Consider the following 24885-nt stretch of genomic DNA (forward strand, 5'->3'; position numbering starts at 1 on the left):
TAGCGTACAGCCCCTTGAATCATGGAATTTGGCAAGAAGCGAGGTCAATACAAGTAAAAAAATCCGAAAATTATTGCTCAGTAATTATGTCACACGAAAAAAAATACTGTCTTTTTTTGTTATCTGAACGGTTTTTCTCTCCGTCTCTTAACACCCCTGTTTCACACTAACGGATAGATGCATCAAGTTGAAATTTATGTCACACACTAGGGTATCGATATCGATAACAGGCATAAATCGTCGGAATTGTGGATTTCCTTAATGAATGAACTATCTTCATACGTAATTAAGTTTGTTCGGAACCTTTGCTGTGAGAATCCTACTCACACTTATCCGAATAACACCTCCATTATCCCGTTGGCGATTGCACATATCGACATACTTTGGTACATGCACAATAATCACAACATTTATATTGAGATAATGGGGCAAGTACATGTTTTTAAATGAGACGCTATACTTTTTTTACCATCATTTGGATGCTATGGAAAAGACGCGTATAGTGATGTAACACATGTTGCTATTCTGATTGAAACTTCGCTTAAAAGACGCCGGGAATTGTTGTACGATTGAAGGTCGAGGCGGTCGGAAGCGGCTGCAGACTGTAAACACGCCTTGCGCGACCCGCAGGCCGAGTTCGTTCAAATGGCTCTGAGCACTATGGGACTTAACATCTATGGACATCAGTCCCCTAGAACTTAGAACTACTTAAACCTAACTAACCTAAGGACATCACACAACACCCAGGCATCACGAGGCAGAGAAAATCCCTGACACCGCCGGGAATCGAACCCGGGAACCCGGGCGCGGGAAGCGAGAACGCTACCGCACGACCACGAGCTGCGGCCGCAGGCCGAGTTGCCGTGGTCTATGCAGCATGCACGGCCTACGCTACGTAGGTAAATCCTAATCAGTTTTAGACCGAAATTGTGCAGCAGAAGAAGAAAGAGAACTGACAGCCGCAGCGCAGGCGCTATCAAATCATTTAGAAAGTGATAACTGGCTGCTGAATTTAAGCATTGCCCTGAAGATTCCAATGTGGTCCTCGTGAATATCAATAAAATATATATTCGCCAGTATACACCATAGGGGCAGCAGCGTTTTCATATGTTCTATACAAGGGCGATGTACTTGAGGACAATATTATGGAAATGGAAGAGGATGTGGATGAAGATGAAATGGGAGATACGATACTGCGTGAAGAGTTTGACAGAGCACTGAAAGACCTGAGTCGAAACAAGGCCCAGGGAGCAGACAAAATTCCATTAGAACTACTGACGGCCTCGGGAGAGCCAGTCCTGACAAAACTATACTATCTGGTGAGCAAGATGTATGAGACAGGTGAAATACCCTCAGACTTCAAGAAGAATATTATAATTCCAATCCCAAAGAAAGCAGGTGTTGACAGATGTGAAAATTACCGAACTTACAGTTTAATAAGTCACAGCTGCAAAATACTAACGCGAATTCTTTACAGACGAATGGAAAAACTGGTAGAAGCCGACCTTGGGGAAGATCAGTTTGGATTCCGCAGAAATGTTGGAACACGTGAGGCAATACTGACCCTACGACTTATCTTAGAAAATAGATTAAAGAAAGGCAAACCTACACATCTAGCATTTTTAGACTTAGAGAAAGCTTTTGACAATGTTGACTGGAATACTCTCTTTCAAATTCTGAAGGTGGCAGGGGTAAAATACAGGGAGCGAAAAGCTATTTACAATTTGTACAGAAACCAGATGGCAGTTATAAGAGTCGAGGGGCATGAAAGGGAAGCAGCGGTTGGGAAGGGAGTGAGACAGGGTTGTAGCCTCTCCCCGATGTTATTCAATCTGTATATTGAGCAAGCAGTAAAGGAAACAAAAGAAAAATTCGGAGTAGGTATTAAAGTCCATGGAGAAGAAATAAAAACGTTGAGGTTCGCCGATGACATTGTCAGAGACAGCAAAGGACTTGGAAGAGCTGTTAAACGGAATGGACAGTGTCTTGAAAGGAGGATATAAGATGAACAACAACAAAAGCAAAACGAGGATAATGGAATGTAGTCGAATTAAGTCGGGTGATGCTGAGGGAATTAGATTAGGAAATGAGACAAAGTAGTAAAGGAGTTTTGCTATTTGGGGAGCAAAATAGCTGATGATGGTCGAAGTAGAGAGGATATAAAATGTAGCCTGAAATGGCAAGGAAAGCGTTTCTGAAGAAGAGAAATTTGTTAACATCGGGTATAGATTTAAGTGTGGGGAACTCGTTTCTGAAAGTATTTGTATGGAGTGTAGCCATGTATGGAAGTGAAACATGGACGATAAATAGTTTGGACAAGAAGAGAATAGAAGCTTTCAAAATGTGGTGCTACAGAAAACTGCTGAAAATTAGATGGGTAGATCACATAACTAATGAGGAGGTATTGAATAGGATTGGGGAAAAGAGGAGTTTGTGGCACAATTTGACAAGAAGAAGGGACCGGTTGGTAGGACATGTTATGAGGCATCAAGGGTTCACAAATATAGCATTGGAGGGCAGCGTGGAGGGTATAAATCGTATAGGGAGACCAAGAGACGAATACACTAAGCAGATTCAGAAGGATGTAGGTTGCAGTAAGTACTGAGAGATGAAGAAGCTTGCACAGGATAGAGTAGCATGGAGAGCTGCAGCAAACCAGTATCAGGACTGAAGACACCGACAACACGACAACAACAACACCATAATCAGAACAACAACAAAAAGGTGGACAGAAATCCGCTCTTCAGTCCAAAGAAGACGGCGTCGTAAGCAGAAAGGATCATAGCATCGGTGTTATGGGATGTGAAAGGAGTTCTGGTTATTAACTGTCTGCATTGACTTAAAACACCCGAGACCGGAGAAATTATAACCATCTAATAGATCTAGAAGTGGAAATTCGAAAAAAGAGACCTGATTTGAGGAAGAAAATAATCTATTATCGAAAAAATGCACCTGCCGACGGAAGTGTCAGGAAAATCGAGGGATCTCAGCTGTGAGCTGTTGGACATCGGCCTTAGCAGATGCTTTCAAGCGTTCACTCAGTAACTGCACTGAGTCACCATTTCTCTTAGAATAGTAAATGTGGAAACCTACAGTTTTACATAAAAACGACGAAGCTTATTTGGCGTTTTATCTTGACTGTACCGTATTTAGATATGTTGGCACGATGTGATCGAAGAATTGCTTTTTTTCAGGTCTCAGGGAGGTCATCAAGACCGAAATTAACAACCTGATGTTATATGTTGTGATGTGTCACTGTGTGGCGCACTATTTAGATGGGAGTAGTTTGTCTGGGGGTTGTGCAGCTGTGGACTCTTAACAAAGATTAATATAATTTTATTAATAATGTGAACCATGCAGTTATCAGACTGCATTTAAAGACAATAAATACCAGAAGTTCACGCTCGATTTGCCAAATGACTTAACACCCGATATAATAACGTGAAAATTCAGGACAAAATGGTTCAAATGGCTCTAAGAACTATGGGACTTAACATCTGAGGTCATCAGTCCCCTAGGCTTAGAACTACTTAAACCTAACTAACCTAAGGACATCACACACATCCATGCCCGAAGCAGGATTCGAACCTGCGACCGTAGCAGCAGCGCGGTTCCGGACTGAAGCGCATAAAACCGCTCGGCCACAGCGGCCGGCAATTCAGGACAGTAAGCTCTTATGCCACAATAATAACAATAATAATAAAAACCTACAGCGGGCATAAATGAAAATACGATCAGAAAATCTTAACCTAACATGCACATCATCCAATATACACTACTAGCCATTAAAATTGCTACACCAAGAAGAAATGCAGATGATAAACGGGTATTCATTGGACAAATATATTATACTAGAACTGACATGTGATTACATTTTCACGCAATTTGGGTGCATAGATGCTGAGAAATCAGTACCCAGAACAACCACCTCTGGCCGTAATAACGGCCTTGCCACGCATGGGCATTGAGTCAAACAGAGCTTGGATGGCATGTACAGGTACAGCTGCACATGCAGCTTCAACACGATAGCACAGTTCATCAAGAGTAGTGACTGGCGTATTGTGACGAGCCAGTTGCTCGGCCACCATTGACCAGACGTTTCCAATTGGTGAGAGATCTGGAGAATGTGCTGGCTAGGACAGCGATAGAACATTTTCTATGTCCAGAAAGGCTCGTACAGAACCTGCAACACGTGATCGTGCATTATCCTGCTGAAATGTAGGGTTTCGCAGGGATCGAATGAATGGTACGGCCACGGGTCGTAACACATCTGAAATGTAACGTCCACTGTTCAACGTGCCGTCAATGCGAACAAGAGGTGACCGAAACGTGTAACCAATGGCACCCCATACCATCACGCCGGGTGATACGCTTCCAATGTGGGTTCACCGCGATGTCGCCAAATACGGATGCGACCATCATGATGCTGTAAACAGAACCTGGATTCATCCGAAAAAATGACGTTTTGCCATTCGTGCACCCAGGTTCATCGTTGAGTACACCATCGTAGGCGCTCCTGTCTGTGACGCAGCGTCAAGGGAAACCGCAGCCACGGTCTCCGACCTGATAGTCCATGCTGCTGCAAACGTCGTCGAACTGTTCGTGCAGATGGTTGTTGTCTTGCCAACGTCTCCATCTGTTGACTCAGGGATCGAGACGTGACTGCACGATCCGTTACAGCCATGCGGATAACATGCCTGTCATCTCGGCTGCTTGTGATACGATGCCGTTGGGATCCAGCACGACGTTCCGTATTACCCTCCTGAACCCACGGATTCCATATTCTGCTAACAGTCATTGGATCTCGACCAACGCGAGCAGCAATGTTGCGATTCGATAAACCGCAGTCGCAATAAGCTACAATCCGACCTTTACCAAAGTCGGAAACGTGATGGTAGGCATTTCTCCTCCTTACACGGTGCATCACAACAACGTTTCACCAGGCAACGCCGGTCAACTACTGTTTGTGTATGAGAAATCGGTTGGAAACTTTCCTCATGTCAGCACGTTGTAAGTGTCGCCACCGACGCCACCCTTGTGCGAATGCTCTGAAAAGCTAATCGTTTGCATATCACAGCATCTTCTTCCTGTCGGTTAAATTTCGCATCTGTAGCACGTCAACTTCGTGGTGTAGCAATTTTAATGGCCAGTAGTGTATATACGCCTCCACACTGATAACTGTACAAAAGGGGCTCAGTATAACCCCCTGCTGCAGTATCCTCTGTGGCGAACACTGTCTGCTACTCCATCCAACTTCAGGCATTCCCCTTGTTTATGGTTCCAGAACCCCACTGCCTTGTTGGCTCAAAGCTATCCACTCGGACTCCAGGCGGCACTGCTGAGCCTTCTCCAGGATATGCTTGTCTCTACCAGTTAATTCGAACTTCTCACTTGCTCTGCTCTGTCACCAACCAGAGGAGGGGCTCGCAGCACAGACCACATGCTGCTAGGTACCTCACGCATGACCTGCTACTGAATCCAGTCGGACTCGTCCTGCCAGTGGTGTGAAAGACAAACGGTGCTGCAATACTATGCGAAAGTGAAATAAATATGAAAAAGATTACACCAATTCTTACAGCATGACCAGAGGCATTTAAAGAGTCATTCTTACCGCACTGAATACACAACTGGAATGGGAAGAACCCCTAATGTGTGGTACCATTCTAAGTATCCTCTGCTAACAAGGGAAACTCCTCATCGGACCCACCACCCCCTCAGATTTAGTGGTAATATGGCGCAGTGGATTGCCCATCAAAAACTGAACACAGTTCGAGCATGAAGACAGAAAGAAAGTGTACTGAACTTTGAAATAAAGCAAAATAGAAACAGTGAAAGGTCCGAGCTTAGCACGTGGAATATTCAGGGCATCTTAACAACCACGGATTCATGGTTAAGCAGTTGCACTGAATACCGGACGAGCCGTATTCTTAACTCCCTCCTGCCACTTATTTTTATTTCACATTATAAACTGTCCATCCTGTCATCGAAATGTTTGTTCTCTTCCTGCAGTCTTGCCACTTGTCATTCTATACACGTGTTAAGAATACTTTACCGTCGAAGTAAACGTGATGAATAGTGAGCGCAGGCGAGATACCTCATAGACATGTTTGCACCTGTTACTGTCCTTCAAAGTAGTCACCAGCGTTGTGTAGAACGCGTTGCCAGCGATGTGGAAGGCGTAGTATACCCTTAGCAGAGCCTGTTCTGTTGATGGTTCGAATGGAGCGGTCTACTGCCTGTCGAATCTCTGTAACAGTTCTGTGACGAAATCCACGAAGTGGTTCCTTCATCTTCGGAATCAAATCAAAGTTACAAGGACTTAATTCCGGGGAGTTGGCGGATAGTACGGTACTTCCCAGGCCCATCGACTGAACAGAGCAGCCACAGCTTGAGCTATATGCGCCCGCGGATTGTCGTGCAAACTGATGGGTGGGTTGTGCAGGAAGTGTCGCCGCTTCTTTCGCAAAGCTGGTCGCAGGTGATGCTCCAAAAATGAACAGTAATACTGTGAATTGATGGTCTTCCATGGAGGAACATAATGTGTTAGGATAACACCATCACAGTCGTACACGAGAATCACCACAACTTTAGACCGCTCCATTCGCACCATCAACAGAACAGGCTCTGCTAACGGTATACTAAGCCTTCCACATCGCTGGCACACACCCATGCCCGAGGGAGGACTCGAACCTCCGCCGGGACCAGCCGCACAGTCCATGAGTGCAGCGCCCAAGACCGCTCGGCTAATCTCGCGAGGCAAGCCTCTTACAGTTCACAGTTGTTAGCAGAATACATGTATAGGTTATAAGCTAGATGCGTAGTGTTTTGCCTGCTGCGCTCGTCTGATGCTATGGTGCCGGGCTGTTGCAGCCTGCTGAAGCTGTACACGGAGGGCGTGGTGCCGCGACTGATACGGAAGCACTGGCCGCTGAGCGCGATGGAGCCGCAGCAGCTGCGGCAGCTACAGCCGCTGCGGGTCCAGTCTTGGCGGCCGGTCTACATAGCGCCGGTGGCGCCGCTGCTTCTGGTGCTGGCCGCCGCGGCTCTGCTCTCACTGGTGCTGCTGCTGGCCGAGAGGCTCTGGGCCAGGACCACATCCACTGGCAGGCAACACGAGAGCACAGACGGGGCGCCGACAGCGCACTCACGCGCTGCGTCCCAGACCGGCGACACCAGCCGCGTCACCTGCGTCTCAGTGGCCACCCAGTGTGAATAGCTAGTCATGGCACTCATTAGCCCCTATAACTGATCTTTTACGTTGGCATAAATTTATTTTATTTTTTGTTATACGTTTTCGTTAAATAGCTGAATAAATTGTAATTAGGAATAATTTAATTAAGCAGAGTAGAGGAGGTAAAGGCAAAGAGATGTTCACTGGGCGGACATTGTCGTAATGTAACGTCATTGCGTTGTTCGGTTGTTAAAACAAGTCGTTTGTGTTCTGTTCTGCTGTTCGGTCGTGTGCGTATCTGAAAGGAATTAATTCGGGGGCTAGAATAAACTTTCACATAATAGTTACGATTCGATGTTCCGACAAAAGGGATTAACGTCAGTGTTAATTTGAATTGTGGGCGACAGGATTAGTTTTGACAGATACGTGAAAACGGACGTAACGAAAGTTGTTCGCATATCATCCTTGAACGTGACTTTTTATTTAATTAACGGTTTCGGGCTGATTAAAAGGTATTATCTCATGATTACGGTCAATCCCTCTTTCCTCCTAGATAGTGATCATTCATTAACATTTACGTCATAAGAAAAAGGATTATAAAAGTGATGTTAAATGGCAATTAAGTGTTATTTCGTTAGTGTGGAACCGACGTAATATCTCTGAAATGACATGGATATATAATTTGTGTTAAATACTGAACTGAGATAGGAAGTAAATTGAAATTAGTGAACATTTGATACTGACACTATAGAAGCAGAAGCGCTTAAGGTTTCTCTTCTCTAAAATGGAAAAATATGTACGAACTTTAACTCCATAGTCGACATTATGTATTGCAAAGACATTAGCATTTCATACTTATTTTGACGACGCGCTGTTAAACAAAGGAACGTTGAGTCTCTGTATAACGTGTCGTCATCGGGCAATAGCTGCTAAACCCTAGAGACTTGTGTGGTGAAATTAGAAGTCGGGCATATAAAAGAAACTTAAAAATCCATTCAAGCTACAGTGGAGTCAGTATAACACGATGTGGGCAGTCATATCCCCAAAATCCTGGACCTCTGCTTCCACACACCTCACTCAAGAACGTAATACAAGTGGCGTTGAACAACTAGTGCAACACATTTTTTTGGCAAATTCAGGTGGAAAAAATGCAGACTGTTATGGAACATCCTCGAACATACCCCCTTCAGCCCATATAGTTCCATCATGTTCTGATAGATCACGGTGCTATATGTAGCTTTCAAAGTGGCGTCGAAGGTGTGTTCCAAGCAGACATATCTCACTGATTCTTCTTCTTCTTCTTTTTTTTCCATGGAAAACCAGGCATCGCAGATATTCATAGGCGCTTGCAGAATGCCTATAAAGACCTCACAGTAAATAAAAGTACAGTAACTCTTTGGGCGAGACATCTGTCACCATCACAACAAGGTCGCACAAACCTGCCCAATATTCTGTGCACTGGCTGGCTGCGCACAGCTGTGTAGTGTTGGAATGTGCTGACACACTCATTTGAAGCGACTGATGGATCTCAATCGGACGGCTCGTCGCACAACTGGACGTCTCTGTTGGTAGTGCCGACACACACATCCACCAGGTGGGGCACTGAGGTGTGTATCCACTGGGCTCCTCACTGCCTATCAGAAGACTATACAGAGCAACGACACAATATCTTTGTGGAATACCTCGTACGTTATGTGGCTGGCCGTGACAGGCGATGAAGGATTGGTTCATCACTTCGAAGTGGAAAGAAAATTGCACTCTATGGAGTCACGCCATACCACCTCTCCTCTCAAGGAAATGTTGAAAGCCCCATCCTCAACCAATAAAGTCATGGAGACGGTCTTCTGGAACCCTGAAGGGGTTATTCTGTTTGATGGTCTCCCTCATGCTGCAACGTCAACTCTAAAGAGCATTGTGCTACAATCAGGAGCCGGCCGGGGTGGCCAAGCGGTTAAAGGCGCTACAGTCTGGAACCGCGCGACCGCTACGGTCGCTGGTTCGAATCCTGCCACGGGCATGGATGTGTGTGATGTCCTTAGGTTAGTTAGGTTTAAGTAGTTCTAAGTTCTAGGGGACTGATGACCACAGATGTTAAGTCCCATAGTGCTCAGAGCCATTTGAATTTTGCTACCATCAGGGAATTTAAGAAGTGACTTCCGCGTGTTCGTCGCCACTAAAATGCACACCAACTTCCCTTTCTTCATAACAACGCAAGACCTCAATCTCACACAAGTCTGCACATCCAACGGGATCTCACAAAACTTCATTGGACCGTTCTTCCTCATCCACTCTACAGCCCGGATCTCGTACTTTCTGACTTCAATAGGTTTTGTCTAATGAAAAATGACTCTGCAGGAAGCAGTACGTGGATGATGGGGAGGTTATTGATGCAGCAAGACGTTCGTTCTGACGTCGACCAGTAGAATGGTACAATGCGGGCATACAGGCCCTTCTACTAAAGTAGAGTAAGGCCAGCTAACTGAACTGAGATTAAGTTAAAAAAAAATAGGGTCTTGTATCGAAAAGTGTACTGGAATCCCGAGTACAACCAATCTGCTTGCGCACCCCTCGTACCATTCACGACATCTTTCTGCTACTTACGCACTGAAAAATGGAGTAAACTCAGAGCTCTCTTGGGTTCATCTAAGGACAGCCTTGGCCTAAGAAGACCCGGTGTTTACGAGATTCCTTGTAGCTGCGGCATGTCGCACATCGGACAAACTTGTCGCACTGTAGAAGAGAGATGCACTGAACAGCGACGCTACACTCGTCTGGAGCAACCAGAAAAGTCTGCAGTGGCCGAGCATTGTCTCAGTACAGGCCATTCTATGAATTACCTAAATACAAAAATTCTCGCATCGACGAGTTCGTACTGGGACAGTGTTATTAAGGAAGCAGTGGAAATACGTAGCTCGACGAATCTTGTAAACAGAGATACGGGCTTTCAGCTTACTTCAGCATGGGATCCTGCACTGGCCATATTGAAGTCGCTTCGAGCAGAGAGGAATACGTTAGGTCATAAGACGGACGACGATTCGCCAGCAACATAAATATTCTGTTGACAACGGGAGAATAATCAAGGCGCCTACGTGGACGCGCAGTACTGCTTGCGGCTTCCGACAGAGGTCGCTGGGGCTGCCGATGGCAGCGCAGAGCAGCGGCGGCAGCCTCCGCGCGTGCGCCGAAGTATTTGGTTCTTCATCCTGTAGGTGGCGTTACTGTCCTTCCAGCTATCAGTTGATATCGCCGCTATTGGTCATCGAATTTGGCGCCTCCACGCATGTGCACTTCCTTCCTAAAACTGGCATAAATGGGGAGCTCTGGTCCTGCCTTAGCAGTGTGTTCGTCGCACCTGAAGATGTCGGCCAGTTGCGCTGACGAAATATTGTGGAGTTTTCACTATGACATCCGACGTCTCGCCCGAGGACCATATATATAAAATATAATAAATCAACGGTGCCAGATGAAATTCCGTGAAACATATTTGTTTCAGTTCCACCAAGAAGTGGGTTCATCAATTTCCTCAGGTGCACCATATCCTGTAGAAGTGATTAGATCCAGTAGAGGTATCAAATTGCACGGATGCTGAGTATTACTTTTCACTCTCTGTTCAAAACAACCGCATGCATTTTCTATGGGATTACTTCTAGGTGATTTATAAGATCTGTCGAGGAGCAAAATGGTGCCTGTTAACACGACGCCTATAAGCGTGTATGACATGAATGTTCACAGCACACTCAGCATAAAGGTATACAAGAAAAGGCAACGTTTGTTCTGTGATAATGTTGTTATAAACATCCTGTTTTGCATATACCTTCACCTAAATAACTGTGCACAAGCTGTGATAAGAAAACTCTGTCCGAACAGGTCTCAGAAGACCCAATGGTACCGATCGACCGCCATGTCATCCTCACTGATAAGCGTCACTGGGAGCAGATATGGAGGGGCATCTGACCAGCGCACCGCTCTCCTGGCCTCTGTCAGGTTTCGTGGGCAGAGCCGCTACTTCTCAATCAAATAGCTCCTCAACTGGCCACATAAGGGACGTGTTCACTCCAATCACAAACAGCGCTCTAGAGACGCAGACAGTCACCTATCCTAGTGCTAGCCAAGTCAAACTGTTCTTAACTTCGGTAATATGACGAGAATCGCTGTGTCAACGCTGTTGGCTGCGATAAGAAAACACTACCAAAACATCGCAGAACCACATTTGACCTCAACTACATCCTCCACACATGGCAAGTGAAACGCCTCATGGCCCCTCAATGGACCCAAGTTCTTGCATGATTTGAAAATAGAAAAATTGTAGTGTGTAAGATTACACTATCCGTTTCCCATCAGCTGCTGTGTAATTTCTGTGTTCCTAGGCCCTTTGAAGACGTGCAAGTGTATGTGCCACTGTACCAGTGTCCTTTTACAAAGTACGCCCATAGCATGCCGTTCGTTTCACAATGTTCACTAGGAAAGTGACTGAGGTGGGTCTGTACTGATTGACAACAGCTACATTTACAAGTTGAATGCATGTACAAGATATTTATATCTGGTTTGAAACCGAGCCGGCCGGGGTGGCCGAGCGGTCCTAGGCGCTACAGCCTGGACCCGCGCGACCGGTACGGTCGCAGGTTCGAATCCTGCCTCGGGCATGGAAGTGTGTGATGTTCTTAGGTTAGTTAGGTTTAAGTAGTTCTAAGTTCTAGGGGACTGTTGACCTCAGAAGTTAAGTCCCATAGTGCTCAGAGCCATTTGAACAATTTTGAAACCGATTTTCATTGAGATAATGTGCCACTCGTCACCAGACCCCGTCACTTAGGATCTGTTTAGGTCCACTGTTCTTACATTATTTATCATGGAACAGAATGTTACACAATTAGTTGTCGAAACGTTGGACAGCCCGCTTTGGTACACCAACAAAATGAGTAAATTCATTTAAGGTGTCCTCACGAGCTTGTTCAAAAATGGCAGCTCCTTTGCCCCATACTGTCATATCTCCACTTCAACTCATCTTACTGCGCTCGTTCCGTAGGACCAGTTACCACATACACACCAGTGCACTGCCATGACTTACGCCATGCATGTCACATGACCACCTACTACCAGTTCTACATCATACACAGCACTTCAAATCGACCAGTGTGGTCCTTTATGGCGGTGTTAACATTTTGTATGGTTGGCTTACACCAGGATAATGATCGCCTTATGTGGCTGTAGACCTAGGAACAGGTGGTGTTGGACACCAGTTTCAGTAACTTGTGTAGCATTCCTTTATTACGTTTCAGCGCTGCTATTGTGCAAATGTATGGTCACAGACATCATCGACGTCTTCTTCAGGGATAGTGTTCTACACTATTTTTACTGTTGTCACAGTTGCTCAAATGATGTTGTCACTGATGGAAACCAGACCAGACCACACGTTGTCATACCTCGTTCTACTCACGCTCTAGAGGACTGGTCTTGTGACTGTGCAGGTCCGAGGAGATACCGACCATCTTGGGGAGTACTTCAGATGAAGTGTGTTCACGCTCATTGTCCTGCTGGTGGAGCAAGTAATCGGGGCATTGTAGGAACGGCAGCTGAATCGACTGGCTGTTGTTCTGTTCACATTGTGCAATGTACACTGTTTCTGTATCATCTGAGTAACATCATCACTACATGGTACAGGCTCCCCATACCGTGACACGTGGAGTTAGTCCTGGATGCCACTGCCCTGTACACTCTGAGAATTGTTGTTCTCCATATTGACACTGTACTCGCAGACGACCATCACCGCTGACGAGGTGATGTCCACTCCCAGCACTAAACACAATTTCAGTCCACCATCTGGCTTTTTTGCTACACTATTTGTTAAACCCTTTTGATGTCTGAGAACAAGTACAACCAGAAAGCACTGTCGCTTCTAGCCCAGCTTGCAGTAATCGCTTTCCGATGGCTATGTCTGACCTTCTGCGTCCAACATTCTTCCCAGTTTGTATTGTTGTAGCCAAGTGGTCAGCAGTGGCTGCTTGTCTGAAACCTTTGTCTAAGCCTCAGTCTCTATGTCGCTGCTTTACAAAACAAGTACTCCCTTTGGGTTGCCATTCCCAACATTGAAACACAGTTAACATCTCACATCCACACTGGAGAATTGTTTGTAAAGACCTTCCAGCGTTCTGTGAGGTACCGTTTTCTATTTTATTATCAAACTGCCTTCTACGAAAAAATTCTTTGGTTTCTTATTTTTTCTGTCTTTCATGCACTACAAGGAAGGATAGTAACTCAGCTTATAAATTTAATCTTTGTACTTTTAAGTTAAATGTTGAAATTGAGGTACTAATGCCCTTCTGCACTTTTCTATTCCATAAATACGAGGGATGCCCCACCAACACTATCTAGAGGATTTGAACTAAACACAGTGGGATATGTGAGCACCGGCTTCCGCCGTGTTTCCTCAGTCAACAACATTCTTCCGGATATGTGAGTGTTAACTTTTTTTTTCTAAACACACAGTAAGGAAGACCATTTGCAACAGTGACTGTAACGTCGGAGAATTTTACACAATGCGTACACATAACTAGTAGAATTTTATTGACAGTGGGATATGTTTGTAATGTAGAGACAGAGATGGTGTGCGTAAATAATTACGTCTTTCACTGAGCATGTAGAATAGGTCAACCTAAAAGTTAAATTTTGTGAAGGATGTATATCTATGTTTCAGATTGGAAGAATTTTATTTATGAAATAGGTTATATTACAGAAGATGAAATTTCTGAGAATAGCCGTTTCATGAGAGTGAATCATGGACTGCAGCAAAATCGGTAAAGAAGGGAATCAAAGGGTTTAGGAGGAGGCGCTATAGAAAGATGTTGAAAATTAGGTGCATCGCTTGGATAAAAATGAGGAGGTACTTCATAAAATTTTAAAAGAAAGGTGCATATGGAGAACACTGACGAGAGGAAAGGACAGGATGATAGGACATGTGTTAAGACATCAGAGATTAACTTGAAAGGTAGTAAAGGGACTAATTGAGAACGTAGGTTGTAGTCCGATTACAAGATTAAGAATTTAGCACGAGAGGGGAATTCCTACTGCTTCATATGTTTTGATTATTTATCACTCGTCAGTTTATGTATACCAAGCTACTAAATAGTGAGGTAACAATAGTCAGTGCTAACTGCTTGTGTAGATGCGCAAGGCTGAGCGAGGTAAAACAGAGATCGAGACATTGGTTTGTTGGTTGAAAGAGGGGGCAAGGTACAAAACTGCTAAGTCATCGGTCGACGAGACATTGATCTCGCATTTGGGAGATGAGAGGTTCACCATCTGGCCTAGAGCGCCCCCTCCCCCGCCCCGTGAAAAAGAGACAGTCTTAGAACCCGATCATATGATGAGTCCCGAAAGACCTAGTCCGCTCTCCAACCCCCCCACCAGCTCCATGTAGAACTGGACTGAATGTGAGCCATCTTTGGTAGAAGAGAAGTCGAATGCACTATGTGAGAAGGGAATGCTGACTTTTCTTGTATCCCGCATTTCCAGCTTTGTTAACACATTATTAAGATATCTACAATTGGAACACCGTAAATTAGTATCCGCTTTCTATTTTATACATTATGGACGTTGAACCTCCTCTAGTGGTGAATATATCTGACGCTTTTTGCGTTGTTACTGTCAGCAGCCGGGCGCATCCTCACGTGGTTGATATTTGCAGGCACTTATTATCCGATTTAAAGTATCTGGACACTTATAAGTGGACATTAATATGGGGCGTCCATCCTTTGCCTTTATGACCGCTTGGACTCTGCTGGGGCACTTTATAAGAAGTTTCTATATGTCTGTGGAGGAATGACAGCCCATTCTTCCTAAAGAGCCGAAACCAGAGAAGGTTGTACTTGTTGATGAACAATGCAGCCACAAATACTTTCAAAATGCCTTATTTCAACACCATAACCGGTTTTAGGCTGGCATGTCGATTGTCAGATGGCTAATATTTCTAATTACATTAATGTTTTGGTTAGCAACATGTCGTCTGCTCCTGCACTGCACAGGAATAGTTGAAATTGGATATTGGTGGAAAGTTCCTATGGGACCAAACTGCTAAGGTCGTCGGTCCCTTGGCTTACGCACTACTTAATCTAACTTAAACTAACTTAGGCTAAGGACAACACACACGCCCACTCCAGAGGGAGGACTCGAACCTCCGACGGGGATAGCCGTGCGAACCTTGGCAAGGCGCCCTAGACCGCACGGCTACCCCGCGCGGCAGGAATAGTTAACTGATCACCACCACTTATGTGTTCTTCAATAAAAAGATGTTAACGCACCTGCATCTATTTAGATACTAGTTGCACCTCGCAGAGAATGTTAATTCCGAAACTCACTGCTCACCTGTATGCGCCATCACAAAAGTTATCTCTTGGAGTTTCTGATGCGGGAGCCACTTGTGGCCCAGCAAACCACGTGACATCGAGGAACAGAGGGGGAGGGGGGGGGGGGAGAGGTGGTGGAAACAGCTGACAGATTATGTGTCTCTCACAACTCCCCCATTTACTTAAGGGAAAAATTTTGTACGCGGATGAACAGCGAATTGCAAAACATGCCAGTAAAGGGAGCAAAAATCTACTATAATACGTTGACCATTCCAAGGAAACAGCTATTTTTATTGGAATAAAATGTAGCCTACGAATTAACTCAGGTTATATCCTATTTCCATCTCAAATTTCACCCAAAACCGTCCAGCCGCTTGAGAATGAAGGAGTAACAAAAGTACTAACTCGACGAAGAAAGGAAATAACCAATTTCTTGTTCGGTGCAGCGCAAATTTTATAACATTCATACGTGCAACAGCGTCATCGGCTCATGTGTGTGCCTGTTACCGGTAGACACGCTGGCATATCATAACCAAATCCAGGATCACTAAAAGCCTACCACGTTCTATATGTAAGGACACTATGTCTGTCGTAGGGAATTTAAACGAAACCGTCTTAGTCAGTCTTCAAGCGTTTAAGAAACTATAAATGCGCCTGACGCTCATCGGCTAAAATGTGTGGGATGTGCAGTATGCAACATATTAATAACAGAAAAACGCTTATAGTCTAAAAGTCAACAAATTACACATGTATTATTAAGCCATAAGACTGCATATCATTGATCAGACACATTTGTATAAACAGAACTTCTGATGATCACCACATTTTAGAAGTTAGTTTAGGGAAATAAAAACAGGGGACTAAATTAAATATTTTAATATTAATTGATTTAGTTGCACATTTACTCAACTCTTTTAATTTTTTCATCTAATATGTAATCTGAAATGTTATGCACCTTGTACATAAAATGACCGAAATAATTTTTTTAAATATTATGTTCAATTGTACGCTTGCCTTCTATATATGCCAAAAATAAAGAGGAGCAAAAATTATGAACATCCACATTGTAGTAGCCCTATTTCTGTTATGCTAATAAACTATTTATGGCTGATAAATGTCAATTTCTGCTGTTTGTTTGTGCAACAGATATATACACTCCTGGAAATTGAAATAAGAACACCGTGAATTCATTGTCCCAGGAAGGGGAAACTTTATTGACACATTCCTGGGGTCAGATACATCACATGATCACACTGACAGAACCACAGGCACATAGACACAGGCAACAGAGCATGCACAATGTCGGCACTAGTACAGTGTATATCCACCTTTCGCAGCAATGCAGGCTGCTATTCTCCCATGGAGACGATCGTAGAGATGCTGGATGTAGTCCTGTGGAACGGCTTGCCATGCCATTTCCACCTGGCGCCTCAGTTGGACCAGCGTTCGTGCTGGACGTGCAGACCGCGTGAGACGACGCTTCATCCAGTCCCAAACATGCTCAATGGGGGACAGATCCGGAGATCTTGCTGGCCAGGGTAGTTGACTTACACCTTCTAGAGCACGTTGGGTGGCACGGGATACATGCGGACGTGCATTGTCCTGTTGGAACAGCAAGTTCCCTTGCCGGTCTAGGAATGGTAGAACGATGGGTTCGATGACGGTTTGGATGTACCGTGCACTATTCAGTGTCCCCTCGACGATCACCAGTGGTGTACGGCCAGTGTAGGAGATCGCTCCCCACACCATGATGCCGGGTGTTGGCCCTGTGTGCCTCGGTCGTATGCAGTCCTGATTGTGGCGCTCACCTGCACGGCGCCAAACACGCATACGACCATCATTGGCACCAAGGCAGAAGCGACTCTCATCGCTGAAGACGACACGTCTCCATTCGTCCCTCCATTCACGCCTGTCGCGACACCACTGGAGGCGGGCTGCACGATGTTGGGGCGTGAGCGGAAGACGGCCTAACGGTGTGCGGGACCGTAGCCCAGCTTCATGGAGACGGTTGCGAATGGTCCTCGCCGATACCCCAGGAGCAACAGTGTCCCTAATTTGCTGGGAAGTGGCGGTGCGGTCCCCTACGGCACTGCGTAGGATCCTACTGTCTTGGCGTGCATCCGTGCGTCGCTGCGGTCCGGTCCCAGGTCGACGGGCACGTGCACCTTCCGCCGACCACTGGCGACAACATCGATGTACTGTGGAGACCTCACGCCCCACGTGTTGAGCAATTCGGCGGTACGTCCACCCGGCCTCCCGCATGCCCACTATACGCCCTCGCTCAAAGTCCGTCAACTGCACATACGGTTCACGTCCACGCTGTCGCGGCATGCTACCAGTGTTAAAGACTGCGATGGAGCTCCGTATGCCACGGCAAACTGGCTGACACTGGCGGCGGCGGTGCACAAATGCTGCGCAGCTAGCGCCATTCGATGGCCAACACCGCGGTTCCTGGTGTGTCCGCTGTGCCGTGCGTGTGATCATTGCTTGTACAGCCCTCTCGCAGTGTCCGGAGCAAGTATGGTGGGTCTGACACACCGGTGTCAATGTGTTCTTTTTTCCATTTCCAGGAGTGTATTTGTTCATGTGATCTACTCTATGATGAAAATGGTAGTGAAAGAATCTGCAACTTGCAATATATATTCTTGAACATTGTAACACCGCAGCTTTTATATTCAAAAAGTGTTCTGTTATGTTTCGTACGTTTGAAGCAGTATCGTCATGTACATGTGAATAATAGGCTCTCTGTTACCTGTAAGATGTTTGTGGGCTCTGGTTGTCCGCGCCGTTCTTTCTTTGATGGCGATTCGTATTAAAATGATTAAACAAAAAAGAAAACACCTGCAACTAATTCGTTTTTAGTGTTAATTTATTATTTCCACCTCGCTTGGTGGCATCAAATGTTAACACACAAGATTAACACGGACTGCACCACACTGATTCTTGTCAGTAGTTTCATATAGAATAATAGTCACACCTATCTCATGCCCTCGATATGCTACTCCAAAATTGTTAATTCGTCTAATCTGAAGGCAGGGAAGACAGTGACTGGCAGAACTCATTTATTTATTTCATTTCGAACGCTCTGAAGCCAAAAGAAACGAGGAAACTACATATTGTTTAAAATAATAAGCCATGGTTTGTGATATTGTTTTCCATTATCTGGACGTCTTCAGCACTGTGTTAAAATCATTTTTAGCTTTTACTTTTTGCGTTGTTTTGGGCTAAGAACACCTGTCGCTTTGGGCAGTTGGAGATTTCTACGGTAGGCCTGTTCCAATAAAAAATATTATTGTGTTTCAATTAAGTGAATATTGAGTTCACATCAGTTATTATATAGAGAGAAATTGTAAGTTTTCTTCTCGATTTCTCGTTCTTTGGGTATTGGGAGGTGAATGTTTTAGTAGTCCTGTTCACTGAACAGTGTTAATCTGTGGTCAGTCCTGTTGAGAAAGACTTGTGTATAATCCCTTAACATTTAATATTTATTTTCTGTTACTAGTGAACTGGTGACAGAGAGGTAGAAAGGCTTGGAAATAAAAGGTGTTTGATGGACATTTTTATTTTCCAAGGACAAACCCACCCTTACACTAATCTTCCTACTGCCTTGTCTCTGAAATCCTTTCTGTTTCACTTCAAAATTATTGTTATACGCCACAGCTTGACGTGAAGGCTGGAGAGGCTCGTCATCCTGCAGTAACTAAAACTCATCAGCACCGCAGACCGTATTTGATGAGGGGCAGACAGATCCATGGCGATGGAGCTCCGCCACCTAGGGGTCCAGTCCAAGGTGCAACCGAAACCTAAGTGCCCACACGATAATAAAGTTTACAGCGTGGACTCTGGGCCGACGTCGTATAGGGCCTGCACACGTACAAAACGTCGCGAAGACAGCAGTCACTAACGGAAGTAGGCTAAAACAAGGCGAGGAAGTAGCTCAGGGCTTCCTCGAGAGCCGACGCCGTCATTATTTTCATTACAATGAGCGTTAAGATACAAATGTGTCGATAAGGAACATTTGTTGTGAACGAGCCTTAATTTGTTTTGTTTGGTTGGTATGACATCTGTCAAAGATATTTAGTATACATCAAGTCATGGAACGAACATCATCATATGTTTTCATCGTGTTGACAATGTCGAGTTTTGTACCAGAAAGGCCGGCCGCGGTGGTCTAGCGGTTCTAGGCGCTCAGTCCGGAGCCGCGCGGCTGCTACGGTCGCAGGTTCGAATCCTGCCTCGGGCATGGATGTGTGTGATATCCTTAGGTTAGTTAGGTTTAAGTAGTTCTAAGGTCTCGTGGACTGATGACCATAGATGTTAAGTCCCATAGTGCTCAGAGCCATTTGAACCATTTTTTTTTGTACCAGAAAGAGATGATTTGCGGAAAGCATTAATTTTTTGTTTTCATTTGAAAAAAAGTGCTGCAGGGTCGCATCGAATGCTTGTCGAGGCATATGGTGATCATGCTCTATCAGAAGCAACACGCAAAAGATGGTTTCAACGGTTCAGAAATAATGATTTTGATGGAAGAAATGAAGAACGTGGAAGACCACCAAAAAAGTTAGAAGACGCCGAATTGCAAGCAATATTGGATGAAGATGATACTTTGAGTCAGAAGCAAATGGCAGCAATGCTAAATGTTGCACAACAAACAATTTGTGACCGTTTGAAATCTATGGAAAAGATCCAAAAGTGTGGAAAATCGGTGCCACATGAACTGAATGAGAGACAGATGGAAAACCAAAAAAACCATTTGTCAAATTTTGCTTCAAAGACACGAAAGAAAATCAATTTTGCATCGAATTGTTACTGGCGATGAAAAATGGATTTATTTTAAGAATCCTAAACGGGAAAAACCATGGGTTAATTCGGGACAACCATCAACATCGACTGCAAAACCAGATCGATTCGGCAAGAAGACAATGCTCTGTGTTTGGTGGGATCAGAAAGGTGTGGTGTATCTTGAGCTTCTAATACCCGGTGAAACTGTGAATACTAATCGCTACAGACAACCAATGATCAATTTGAACTATGCGTTAATCGAAAAAAGACCAGAATGGGCCAGACGACATGGCAAAGCAAATTTTCCACACGACAATGCACCTGCAAACAAAGCAAAACTGGTTCAGGATACAATCAAAACACTTGGCTGGGAGCTGCCACCCCACCCGGCGTATTCACCAGAATTGACCCCTTCCGACTACCATTTGTTTTCATCAATGGGACACGCATTGGCTGAGGAACATTTCGATTCCTACGAAGAAGTCGAAAATTGGGTGTCTGATTGGTTTGCTTCAAAAGACGAATGTTTCTATTGGCGTGGTGTCCACAAACTGCCAGAAAGGTGGTCAAAATGTATAGAAAGCAATGGTCAGTACTTTGAATGAAATGTTTTTACTTTTCAATTCAAAATTAGTGTTTCATTTTCACAAAAAAACTCGCATTTCATACCGGTACACCTGGTATTTGCGTCGCAAACGTCCTGTGCAGCCATTGTACCACAAGATGAGGCATTCGATGTGAAGTGGTAGTGGTGAGGTTGCTCGACACTATTCTAGCAGAACCTCTAGAACTCAAGAATCCTAACCAGATACGATGGGATGTAGAGGATACTCGATCGTAAAACGGTTCCCAAAGCATGGACAGTGGTATACTCCATCTGCGAGCTTACACCAGAAATACGTATATTAAAATGCATCTCCAAATAGCAAGAACGTGTCTAGTTTAAAAGGCTCGCTGAAGTCTGACTGATTTTATTCCCAAGGGCGTTCAGATGTTAGCTGAATTACAACATAATTTGATGGAAAAGTGTGGCATGCACTGTGTGTTCTCTGTCGCACGTGTCAGACAGCATGTTACGGATTTTGTTCCGATAGTAATGATTGCTGTTAGTGCTTTCGCTGCTCTTCCTCCTTAATTGCAGTTGTTACTGATACAGATCTAGAAACTTCCAACAATGTCGGAAAACACGTTGCAGAAGTGAATATGACACGCAGCAGTAAGGTTGGTACATACCTAGATAAATTAGCTTGTGCTGTTAGGTTCATGCAGCTAGTCCGCGGAGGCACGAAACAGTAAATTCACGTGTTACAGTTTCAGCACATGACGTCTGTACGAATGTGAGTGGCTAAATGTGAATCCAGCGTTATCAACGCCGAGAGAACACCGTTCCAATTAAAACCCAAAGTCCGAAAGAATAACAAGGTCATACACTGAAATCGATACGGCATATTACAACAGACTTGGTATACGAGCAGCAAATGGTTGTCTGTTGTGTTGTCTCTATATTTACAATAGCGGTTTACGAACTGTCAGAACGTTGTTACTGCTTTCGAGCGTGCCGGCGAGCCGACCCAGAAGAGTTTTCGCTCGATAACAGGTTTCTAGTTGACCCGGTGTTGGAATCGATATCCGGTGCTATTAGGTATAAAAGGAGGAAGAAAGGCTGATTTAGTTTTCGTACATAGAAGAGCTCTGAAGAACTGATGGGGCTCTGCAGTAGAAAGTTTACAGAATGCACATCGAACAAGGAGCACACTGAAATCATTATGATCTCAGCTACAAAAAAAACTATTATACACAGTACTTCGAAGAGAACTAAATTAGTTCACTAAAAAATAAAAAATAAATGACACTTTAATAAAGTGATAAACAAAGGATTGCATCCTAGACGGTCTTGAACTACCGACGTGAAACAACCTATTAAAGCAAATGTTAAAAAAATTGTGGCAGATAAAAGATTTTAAAACCGTGAAAATTCTGCGTGAAGTCTTGGACTGCTCAGCTGACTTACTTTTCCCCCTGATCACAGCAGATGTCCATAAATTCCTTGTAAGTGCGATCACGTCCACACTGAAAACAGTAAAAGAATCCAAGTAACACAGGAGCAATTATTGTCTTAGTAGCATTAATAAATTAGCATTAGCAGGTAATTCATCGAGGCCAGAGACAACCAATAACGGCTCTCCGAAACTAAAGCTTTGTCCTGGGTCAGTCATTACATTGTTCAAAGGCACAGAAATTTAAGAACGTGAAAATAATTCCATCAGAACTGAAAGAGGTCTCAGATTTGACAAGTAGTGAGATTTGTTATAGAACGTAATAAAATTACTTTTCGAATAAACTCCATGAGCCATTTCGAACCCACTTGGCTATCTTTGACGTCACGACGCAGTGGCCGTTGCTTGGATACGAATAAACAGTACAGTGGTTTTATAATCAATAGTGAGAAGTCTTCAGGGTTTCGCTATCTAAAGCAGTTAGCGCTGAAGACTAACTTACCAGTGTAGTCACTGTCCATGTCTCCCACCACGAAGCACCAAATTATGCCTCTAGATTATCATACACCTGCCACCAGATTTCACAGCAAACTTTTTCCTGTAGTTACTACAGAAAATTATGTTCCACGGTTCTCTGCTGTGTTATCTTCAACCTGACAGCAATTAAATTTTGGAATCAGTATGATATCCCCTTCGACCACTTTAGACATTGGAATCATTATAATATCCCCTTCGACCACTTTAGACATACACTCCTGGAAATGGAAAAAAGAACACATTGACACCGGTGTGTCAGACCCACCATACTTGCTCCGGACACTGCGAGAGGGCTGTACAAGCAATGATCACACGCACGGCACAGCGGACACACCAGGAACCGCGGTGTTGGCCGTCGAATGGCGCTAGCTGCGCAGCATTTGTGCACCGCCGCCGCCAGTGTCAGCCAGTTTGCCGTGGCATACGGAGCTCCATCGCAGTCTTTAACACTGGTAGCATGCCGCGACAGCGTGGACGTGAACCGTATGTGCAGTTGACGGACTTTGAGCGAGGGCGTATAGTGGGCATGCGGGAGGCCGGGTGGACGTACCGCCGAATTGCTCAACACGTGGGGCGTGAGGTCTCCACAGTACATCGATGTTGTCGCCAGTGGTCGGCGGAAGGTGCACGTGCCCGTCGACCTGGGACCGGACCGCAGCGACGCACGGATGCACGCCAAGACAGTAGGATCCTACGCAGTGCCGTAGGGGACCGCACCGCCACTTCCCAGCAAGTTAGGGACACTGTTGCTCCTGGGGTATCGGCGAGGACCATTCGCAACCGTCTCCATGAAGCTGGGCTACGGTCCCGCACACCGTTAGGCCGTCTTCCGCTCACGCCCCAACATCGTGCAGCCCGCCTCCAGTGGTGTCGCGACAGGCGTGAATGGAGGGACGAATGGAGACGTGTCGTCTTCAGCGATGAGAGTCGCTTCTGCCTTGGTGCCATGTTTGGCGCCGTGCAGGTGAGCGCCACAATCAGGACTGCATACGACCGAGGCACACAGGGCCAACACCCGGCATCATGGTGTGGGGAGCGATCTCCTACACTGGCCGTACACCACTGGTGATCGTCGAGGGGACACTGAATAGTGCACGGTACATCCAAACCGTCATCGAACCCATCGTTCTACCATTCCTAGACCGGCAAGGGAACTTGCTGTTCCAACAGGACAATGCACGTCCGCATGTATCCCGTGCCACCCAACGTGCTCTAGAAGGTGTAAGTCAACTACCCTGGCCAGCAAGATCTCCGGATCTGTCCCCCATTGAGCATGTTTGGGACTGGATGAAGCGTCGTCTCACGCGGTCTGCACGTCCAGCACGAACGCTGGTCCAACTGAGGCGCCAGGTGGAAATGGCATGGCAAGCCTTTCCACAGGACTACATCCAGCATCTCTACGATCGTCTCCATGGGAGAATAGCAGCCTGCATTGCTGCGAAAGGTGGATATACACTGTACCAGTGCCGACATTGTGCATGCTCTGTTGCCTGTGTCTATGTGCCTGTGGTTCTGTCAGTGTGATCATGTGATGTATCTGACCCCAGGAATGTGTCAATAAAGTTTCCCCTTCCTGGGACAATGAATTCACGGTGTTCTTATTTCAATTTCCAGGAGTGTATTAGAAATCACAAACAAACACCGTACATTTTGAGGAAGCTCTATGAACAACAAACATAAAGAAAGGTATTAGGTTAGAGCTTATCGTATCTTCAACGACGACTTGATAACTGACGAATCACAAATTCGGAGTGGACTAGGAAGGAAATCTGTGATGTTATTATAATTGACACATGTCGCCATTTGCCTCAACCATGGAATACCATGATCTGGGTGACTAGTCCTCGATTTGATGTCCATCCGTTTCTACTGCTACTAGAGCAACTAATTTCTGTGACGCTTCATCTGGATTATTAACAAAAATGAAACATTTTGATATAAAGGCTTCTTCAAGAACAAAGAAGAGAGTTAAACCTAAAACTGTTCACCCAGTAAGTGTTATATTTTTCATGGTTTCTAGGGTTGATGCAGCTCTTCATGCATCTTTCATTTCTAACAT

At 45.1% G+C, this 24885-nt stretch overlaps 1 protein-coding gene across 1 annotated transcript in view; it reads left to right on the forward strand.

The window, feature by feature from the left end:
• Positions 1–24852, forward strand: part of LOC126235408 (glutamate receptor ionotropic, kainate glr-3-like) — a 161047-nt gene extending 136195 nt beyond the window's left edge. The window contains exons 9-10 of the mRNA XM_049944130.1: positions 6871–7027; positions 24847–24852. Of these exons, the coding sequence (XP_049800087.1) occupies positions 6871–7027; positions 24847–24852 (163 nt within the window). The remainder of the gene's footprint in view (positions 1–6870; positions 7028–24846) is intronic.
• Positions 24853–24885: the final 33 nt, after the last annotated feature.

Source organism: Schistocerca nitens, chromosome 2, assembly GCF_023898315.1.
Source record: "Schistocerca nitens isolate TAMUIC-IGC-003100 chromosome 2, iqSchNite1.1, whole genome shotgun sequence".
In the NCBI taxonomy this organism is placed as follows: domain Eukaryota; kingdom Metazoa; phylum Arthropoda; class Insecta; order Orthoptera; family Acrididae; genus Schistocerca; species Schistocerca nitens.